A 10,280-nucleotide genomic window follows, 5' to 3' on the forward strand; every position below is an offset into this window, starting at 1 on the left:
GCGTAAGAATCATATATTATATGATTAATTAAAAAAATTAAATATAAATGTTTAAATATTTAAAAACTTTAGATCTATAAGAAAATAAAAAAAAATAATAAATTATTAAAATTGATTTTTTATTTTTTTACATTTAAATAAATAAACAAAATAAACTAATGGGTTTTAATTTGTGAATTTTGAAATAAGAATGTAAATCCATTAATGAAATTAATATTCATTTATCACTATATTTATTGTAATTATTAAAACTTTATGTGGAATTTATTAAAATAGAAAAACTCGAAAAACAACATATGGAAAAAAAATTAAATCAAAATAAACACAAAATAACATTTGATAAATTGAATGAGAATGTGACATGTGGATAAAAAAAAAAAAAAAAAAAAAAAAAAAAAAAAAAAAAAAAAAAACTTTCATTTATTAGAGTAGATTTATAAAGTAGAAAAATAGTTACAATGGAAACTAAGTATAAATTGCCCAGCATGTATGGTGACAACATCAATAATTTATTTTACTTAAAAAAGTTAAATTGTCGTTTTAATAATATAACTTTATAATGATATAGCTGGAAGTCACACAGCGACTTCAACATACAATGCATGAATATATATATATATATATATATATATATATATATATATATATATATATATATATATATATATATATATAAATTGATAACATACGTATATGTCACTTACTCATGAAACTTGTTTGTAATAACAAAAAAGATCACATATAGCAAACTCATGTTGATAGCTAGACCACAAAAATAATATACTTTAGTTTTCATCATGTCTAGATTCTACATTTTGTATGATATGATGCTAAATTAAGAAAAGATACTCTTACATTGGGAAGTAGCCTAAAGTACTTAAATGTTTAAATGGATGGAGTCAAGATTATTCATAATATTATATTATTATACAAAATATATAATATAATAATTAATAAAAGTCGGAAGAGTAACCAGGTCAATTAATTGTTGACGAGGAACGACCCACACAAACTATCCATAACTGCAAACTGCATATTCTCTGATGGTTTCCAATGTCGTTTCCTTTGATTTATGAACCAATTGTTTATCTGTTTTTGATCCAAACCTGTTGATTCCGCTAACGCAATCTTGTCTGCTTCCTAATGTATATATCAACGTATACCCAAAATAATAAGGGATTAATTTGATGTATTTTTTTATTTATTTATTGAAAATTAAGTGGTGAATGAATTCTTACAGTTGGATAAGGCCATCTATAGTGAACGTTCCACCAATCAAGGAGTACTTGTCTTGCTTCTTTGGGTAATTTCCCTTTCTTTTTCTTGTTGGAGAATTCATGTTTGAGGGAACTTATGTATTTGCTGTATTTACGTAAAAGTTTTTCTTTCAGAGCTCGATCTTCATTTGTCCAGTTGGATTTTGGCACTTCCGACTCCCCTCTACTTAAATCTTCCTCTGATTTCTCTACGCTTTCATCTGCTACCACAGATTAATTGGTAATAATATGTCATATATATGTGAGCAATGATACCAAATGTTGTGACCTTTAATTTAATTGTTTATCAACAAAGATAAGAGTATAGTTATCATTATCGCTTCTCTTGCATTAGGAGAAGAAACAGTAAAGAAAATAAAATTAACAATTAACTTGACCTACTCTTCCCTTATTACAGTTTTACACTTTACTTTTATGTATGTCAATTGTGTCATGGGTCGGTTTTTGGCTAAATAGAACCCAAACCATATATAGAATTTAAAGTTAGATTTTTCGGTTTTAATACACATAAGAGTTCGGCTTCTTAATGGGTCAGTTGTTCAGTTTGGGTTTTATGGGTTTTTTACTTTTGAATATGTGGGTTTACCATTTATGGTTTTTCAGGTTTTCGAGTTCAAACTTCATTGAAAAAAAAATATGTTGATATAAATGGCATCATACGTACCCAATTTAAATATACAAAAATAACTAGCTAGGCAAGTGTAAGTAGTAGTTTGTCTTTAGAATATAACATAACTGAAATATAGTAACATAGTTAACATATTTCTTAAACATAAAATATGTATAATAAATACAAATAATATTTAGAATATAATAAATATTAAATAATATATGGACTATGGTGGTTGGTTTTTAAGCTATGAGTTGGTTCAGTTTTACTAGGTGGGTTTATAATACAAAAATTGAATAGATATATCGATTTTTATAAAACTTCAAAACCATTTTCGTCATGTTTTCGGATTCTTGCTTTTGGTTTTGACGTTTTTTCGATTTTTGGTTCGATTTTTTCTCATCCCAATGTCAGGTAAAAGAAGTAATTTTATTTAACATGTGAATTGACAAAAAGACCCTTTATATTCACTTAAGGCCCTAGACTAACTTGTAAGTTACAAGAACCCTACAAAACTCCACTTTAACCTATAATAATTAAGTCAACCGACATTCACATTTGTCTAACCATTCGAGACTCCACCTCGAATATACTTATAATTTCATTCAACTTCTAGACCTCCACCATCGACTTTCTCACGTGACACAAATCTCTCCTCACCAAAGGGGAATGAAACGTAAACGTTTCAGTAGAAAACTTTATTTGTAGAGCTAGCATCTATATAATATATATCCCTTTTTGATTTACCCATATATATTGAATACTAGATTCCCAAAAAAGTGCACCAAAACCTTTATGGTTCTTTAGATTCAGAAAGCTATTGCACCTTTTTCATTTTGATTGAAAATACTCCTTATGCACTAAAAATTTATCATCACCCAGTTGTAGAGTTCATCCCTTTGATTAAACCTCTTAAAACACAAGGAAGAACCCGTGAGAAGTCACTGTGTTGGATCATAATTTCCTTTTCCAGACCCTGATACAAATTTGTTGTGCTAAATACTAACACGTAATGAAACTGTAAAATGGATCAACAATAACAACTATTGAACAAAAACAACCAAATTACAGCTTCTAATACTTTTCTGCCTATGCCTACAGAAGGAGAAGAAACAAGAAATAAACAATATAATATTGGCATACTCTTCTATATATATATGTTATCATACTTTGTTGCTATCTGTGTCAAGTAAAGAACGTAAATTGACCAAAGCACCAACTTAAAAAGCCTACATGATTTTTTGTTAATGAGAACAATGATCATTCATTGTCCTTTACGGATTTCAATTGGTTCCTCACGTGCAAAGTTAATAAAAAAAAAAAAAAAACATAAACTAGTCAGATGATCATCGCATACAAAATGCAGCTGGGAGGTGGTTATGATACTCTAAAGGAAGTATAAATTCTTTCTAATGCAAGGCCATAACAACGGAAGGTGTGAATGTTAATTCCAAAATTTTAAATTATGCTTACCCAACAACTACAGTTTTCTCTTTTAGTAATATTGGTACTACTATTATATATCAAGCTAGCTCCTTCAAAAATTTAAACCAGTTCCACTTCTCAGCTCTCTCACACTTCTATATGGTGTATATGTTTCTGCATGTTTATGTTTATATATGCATGTATACAAATATATAATATATAATATGTATACATATACAGGACAAGTAAGACCTAATTAATGGATCTAGTCGAGGGTGGTACAAATACAATAGCTAGACTTGAATGATTCCAGGGATGTGAAAACACCAAAGGCTGAGTGGCCTGGGTGTGGGGTCACAGTAAAAGAAAAGAATACTGACTGACGTCTTTCACTGTAAAAAAATAATAATATATAAATAAATAAAAAAGATGAGGGAAATGATAATACAAAGGTTCGTTGTGTCGAATCGCAGGCAGAGCCCAGAGCCTGGTGTGTGAGACTTTCCATGTGTACGGACTTGTGATAAATAAATGAAAAGAATAGAAAAGCCAGACAAGCGAGATAACCCGCAAACCACGCACCTACCTGGTAGTGCCCTTTCTTTCTTTTAAGCTAATCACTTGCTAAAAGTACAAACCCTAAAACGTAAAGTAAAACCACATGAAGTTTAGGAAAGACTATACAGTCCGTACATATTTGCAACTTTTATTTTTATATTATATATTATATATTATATATTATATGTGTAGGGCAAGACTGACAAGCCCTTTATGATGTTTGGGAAAAGGTTTCATATTCACTTCACTCCTCACAGCTAGAGTTTACAATAACAACTGTTTCAAAAGCCTTCTTCCTCAAGTACGAATAATTGTATCTCGCTAAAATTTAAAAATAATCCAAAGAACCCCTGTTCACAAGAATTGAAGAGTATTTTATGTAGTATTTTTATAACGGCATGTCACCCTAACTAGAACATTTTGGGATTCAAATCCGAGTATATAGAGAGTGTTTAAATGTCAAATAACATATCGTTTAAACATGTTATCAACTATTATAAATAGGCGTATCTTGTTTTCGTAATCAATTAAGTAGAATACTAGATTCTTGATTTGTTTATCTCACATACTACTTAATCTACTAATTAATAAACTAAACCTTATAGGGAGCTCAACCGGATGATGAGCAGCTACCCACACTCCTTACTCGTGGGACAAAGGGCCGGGTCATTTACCTTAATTTCTTTTGATACACAAAAGTCTAGAAAGAAAGGTTGGTTTTTCATTTATAATTAACCTTATTTAATTAATTGTATTGTTAACAGCATGTAATATTTCCTTACTCAAGTAAGTGGATGCATTGTCTCATCAGTTTTTTTAAAAAGTTAAAAGATTCAAAAGATGTTTAGGAATTATTAAAAAAAGAACCTTTAAAAATAACTTTTTATCAAAAAGAAAAACAAGACTTTTTAAAAGTCATGAAATTGTATTATTTATTTATTTATTTATTTTTTTTGTAACTTTTGGCTTTTTAAATGATACAAAACATTCAAAAGTCAAGAAATTTTTTTTTTTTTTAAACGGCAAATCTAACCTACTCCTAAACTACACCTTAAATCCACCTATGTCCACGACGGGACTTGAACTCTCAACCTCAAGTAGGGAGGGCAACACCGGATACCGCTGGGCTACAAGCCCTTTGGTCAAAAGTCAAGAAATTTCATCCAAACATTTTTAAAACAAACTTTTAACTTTTACTCCGAAAAAGAATTTTTAAGAAAATATTTTTTTATAAAATGAATTTTGGCTTTAAAAAAAAATCACAAACACCCCCTTATACTTAGTTTACCAAACTAATAACATAAACAAAATCGAATTGAACTATTTGTTTAACATTTGAGATATTTTATTCCACATAGTAAAAATAAAAAAAAAATAAAAAAAAAAAAAGAACATTTTAACCCACTTGATGATTAAATGCTATATAGATGATTCGACCTTTAATAAAGCATGCGTATGTAGTTCCAATTGGGCTTATACTTCAAACCTTAATTACGGTTTGAATATCCATATTTTACATTGACAAAGATGGGCATCTTGGATGACTAAGAATGATGGTTTGAATCTCTATAGTTTATATTGATCAGAAAGATTGTAATCTTGAATGACTAAATAATCTAACATGATGGAAGACAAAAGCTTTTTTAGTTCATTTAAGTGGGGTTTTGGAGTTTTCTGAATGTTTATCTTTGGTTCACTTGATATCAAAGAGCATACTCAACTCACACTAAAGAGTTCAATGACAGTTGTATGAGATACTAAATCTAGTTATTTTTTTTTTATCATTGTGAGATGCCTACCATCTTGATACTCATGGATTTAGAGTTCATTAGAAAAAAGAAAATTTTCTAATTATAAATTAGTTTTGGTATTTTTTTTCATTGAACTTTCTAGATTCTAATGTATTATAGAAAAAAATAAATAATAATAAAGTTGTATGGAATCCAAAATGATAATGTGAAATTTTATATTTAATAGTAGTAAAATGTGGCAAAAGTCAATACTAAAACATTATGCTTTCTTTGCTTTTAGTTAATTTCTTGAAAAAGAGATCCTGAATTTTGGGATTTATATAATAAGATGCAGTATGCATCAAAGGGATTCAGATTCTCAACAGACTATACAACTAAATGGGAAAAAAGAAAGCTGTCAAAGGTAGACAAGATATTGGGAAAACCAACATGATTTTTTGAGAAGCTCATTATTGTACTAATTAACAATGACACGATTTGTAAGGTATAGAGTATTTTTTGTTTCTTATTTCATGAAAGGAAACTTCATAGAAAAAATATTTTGCTTTGGTGTAAAAGATCTTGAAAATAAGATTAATCATCAACTTTTCTATGATAAGGCTACAAACTGGCATAGTGTTCTGGGTTTTCCTGTCTTATCTTTCTCATGCAAATAAAAAAAACAAGCAAACTACTATAACAGTGAAACAATACAATGATACATGATAAAAAGTTGTAGCCCATTGAAACACCTTTTTTTAAGAAATTTTAGCATATCATTATTTAGTAAATTTAAACATATAAGCTATTAATCGTCTGATAAATTCAAGCTGAATATAGTATACTTAAGATTTAGCTGTGATTGACATGATGAGTCATTATTTTATAGCGTTTATCATTTTAAAAGTAGAATAATGTATGCCTAATGTCTGTAATCATTAAGAAATAGATCTATATTGACATGTTAAAAAGGTCCATATAGACTACTTAAAATTTACTCCTTTTCTACTTAACTACTATATATACAATATTCAAATTCTCTTTTTAATTTAAATATTTTCATCTTCATCATAGAAAAAACACAAAGAAAAAGTAAATAGAAACAAAAAATCGGAGTGCCACTGTCTTTGTGGTCACCATTGATATTCCCCTTTTATGTCTCCATCTATATCAAGAAGAAGGAAAAGCAGAGTTCCTAATAAAACAAACTACCCAAATCACATTCCCAAAAAAAAAAAAAAAAAAGAGCGAGAACACCTATTATTGAAAACCCTAGCTATTCTTAAGATTCAAGATTTGGGCAAATGCTCAAATAAAAATATATATCTTCCTATATCTTTAATTAATCATACCTTTGTTTCTGCATATGTATACTTAATTAATACAGATTAACTTTAATTTAAACAGAGTATAATGTATTGGAAGGGGCTTTCTTATACGTGATATTGTGAATTCTCGGGAGCTCTCGATTGCTTTGAATGAATTGCTATATCATATATCCGGAAAATTAAAGTAAAAGATGTTTTTTTTTTAAGCTAGCTAGCTAGGTCACTGCTTAAATTTTATGCATGTTAAACAACTAAAAATTTTGTAAAAACTTATAGGAATATTGAGTTCAAGATATCTTACATACATTATATTTAAAACTTAAAAGTAATGCACAAAAATATATTAGTCAAGCCAAATGCACAATGACAATACATCTATCCAACAACTTGAAGTTGATTAAATGTTCTCTTTAAGGTTCATCATAAATAAATTTAATAAATAAACTTTCTTGTTAAGATATATGCTAACTTACAAGATGAATACCCTACTATATCCTTTAACCCAAAACTGATAGCAAAGCATTGATACAAGGCTGACTAAATCTCATTATCTATTTTTTAAAGTTTAAACAACCTCTTGTGATTAAGAGGTTGTTTGATAGTTATTGATTAACTTAGATCTAATTAAATCAATGTGTGATTGAGTTAGACCCAACCTACTTATCACACTCACTAAGAGATATATAAAAAGTTTCTAATTATGGTTCTAACCAGACTAGCTACCTAACTTTTTACCAGACCTAATAAAATACATAGTAAGTAAATATCAAATTTTAATTTGACCATCATAACCAAAGTTAAGTTGAGCTAATCACTTGATAACAAAACCCAATTCACATAGAAAGCTCCAGCTTAATTTGACTCGATTATTTACTTTAAAAACTTGCTAGTATTAATTCAAGCATGTGGGTAGAATAGACAAATTAAAAAAATAAATCGTTCTTAAAATTCGGCATGTTAATTATGCATTTATAAGAGGAATGATCAATATTAATATTACTATTATTCTACTAATACAAAAATGACAACATATAACAATAATTTCCTTAAATTAGACCAAATATTATCAGAATAGTTTATCTATTAATCACAAGAAAGTTGTTAATATGTTTTTAATTAATGGAAGTGATTCGTACACAATATTTTTTTTTTCATACTATAACATTATAAAACATCAATTATTATGTATGGAAAAAAATTGTTGTGTACAAATCATCTTTTTTTAATTAAATATAATGATTTAAATAAAATTAAGAAAAGACAAAGAATTAGAGTGATTTTTGTATTTTGCCAAAGAGTGAGATATATATAAAATCAATCAGATATATTATCCATATATCCTAGAACAAGTTGGGATTTCGAGGTGTTTGGACTGTTTTGCAAAACAAACACACATCAGACTTCGAATATGAAAATGAGTGAAGGATCAGGGATAACCAATGAAATATCTAAAATCAGACCATGAAAATCTCACTCAGAACTCAGAAGAAATATAATTCGCTACGCAAGGGTTTTCCTGATTCTTCTTCATTCTTGTTTCGCCGCCGGATTCAAAATGTCGCGACAACAGATATCCGGCGGCTCCGACGCACATACTTTCGGCGGAGGTATCCAACACCGTATCACCAACCTCCATCACCGCCTCCCCTTCCCTCGGCGGCGAAATAGAGATATAAAAAGGGTTTCCGGTTGGATAAATTATATAGTATATTAATTGACTATGAGACGCATAATAAAATAATAATAAACCGTGGGACATGAAAATAATGAAATACACACATAGCACGAGATTCCATGACTGGAGGAGAGAGAGAGAAAGAGAGAGAGAGACCTGTGTGGTAGGTTATAGAAGTTCCCTTGCAGAGATTGGTGAGTTGAGTTTGCATATTGTTCAAAAACGTGGTTGCTTCATCGAAAGGTCTTGCCAGATCTGATCTGTACTTATCCAGCATCTCACAGTAAGTTTCCTTCAAAAGAATCACAAATTGATCGAGCAATCAGCGAATGAAGAAATTAATTACAAACACACGATCGACAGTGACAGCAATTTGACTCACCATGAATTCGTCGAGCTCGGGATCATCGCCCAGACATGAACAGGCGCTGGATCTCCGGCAGAAATCATTATCGCTGAAAATTTCATCAAACAGGTTCGCGATATCTGGTGGAGCTCCAACCTGATAAGAATCAAACACGCACTAGTGATTTCTTCTTGACGTGTGACGTATTTGATTCTTCAACGAATCTTAACCCTAACAGAAGGTTCGTATAAAATTTATTCTAATCAGAACCTGTTGAACGTGAGTTAAACTCCTAGTTAATATAGATTAAACGTTTGAAGATCTTTTGAGGACTCGGAATATCACTGATCAAATAATTCAAATGCGTATTTTAAAAACAAGCAGGAAATCGCGCGGATTTCAAAAATTTTGCAAAACTGAAAATGAATATTGTGATTGTGATTTACGTTCTGCAAGCGATTAAATACACAACAAGCACACGACATTGCTACGCAGCTTTCATGTCGGTTTGAACGCAGATCCAACTGTAACTGAAACTAACAGTGTCTCTGTACTCAGAGGAAACAGATAAACTGACCGGATACATATCATACATACGTACACCGAATACATCACATATACATACATAGACACATACGTTCTCAAGCAACTCTCTCTCTCTCTCTCTCTCTCTCTCTCATACATATACAGACATACCTTTTGGCAAGAGATGTAAGCTTGGAGCAGCTTAGGATATAGAGGATGCGACATGATCTTGTCTCGATTAGCGCTTGACAAATCTTCATCTAATTCTTCAGCTAATCCGTTGTTATTATTCTTATTGCTACTACTAGTTTGAATATTGGAGCCTGATCCAAACACTGCCGGAATAGTCCGTTGATGGCGAACGTCCGATACCTGATCATCAAAAGCGTGATGGTAATTCTCTCTCGCGGTTTCTGCCGGCGGAATTTGCTCATGGTAATTCATTAATCCGTACATTTCCTCCATTATCGATCAATAACAGGTTTGTACATGGACTTAAGATATGGATTTGAAGAGAAAGGTTGGGGGAATATGATCGGAATTGGAGGGGGCAGAGAGAGAGTAGGAGTGTGAATTTAGCGTACAAACAAGATGAAAGAAAGCCCCAGCAGCACCTGAATGTCTGGTCTCATCTATCATCATCATATTCATCATGCACCATCCTCTCCTTCTTTCACTTCTATCCTTCCTTTTTTGGTTTAATCCACGCTCCCATTCCGCGCGTTGTTTTCTGCGATTCAATAGGTGGGACCATGTCAGTTCTCATCCGTTGGATGTGCTTTCTATGTAACCAACGGAGGTTTAGA

At 30.5% G+C, this 10,280-nt stretch overlaps 1 protein-coding gene across 1 annotated transcript; it reads right to left on the reverse strand.

Moving 5' to 3' along the window:
• Positions 1–770: 770 nt before the first annotated feature.
• LOC145046727 (homeobox protein knotted-1-like 6) lies at positions 771–10,077 on the reverse strand. Its single transcript, XM_078995002.1, has 5 exons — positions 9,646–10,077; positions 8,986–9,105; positions 8,760–8,895; positions 1,239–1,477; positions 771–1,140 (listed from the first exon to the last, which is right to left on the reverse strand). Exons 1-5 carry the CDS (start codon positions 9,937–9,939, stop codon positions 982–984), a joined length of 948 nt encoding a protein of 315 aa, XP_078851128.1. The 5' UTR covers positions 9,940–10,077; the 3' UTR covers positions 771–981.
• Positions 10,078–10,280: the final 203 nt, after the last annotated feature.

This window comes from Lactuca saligna, chromosome 5 (assembly GCF_052625555.1).
Source record: "Lactuca saligna cultivar CGN05327 chromosome 5, ASM5262555v1, whole genome shotgun sequence".
NCBI classification, from domain to species: domain Eukaryota; kingdom Viridiplantae; phylum Streptophyta; class Magnoliopsida; order Asterales; family Asteraceae; genus Lactuca; species Lactuca saligna.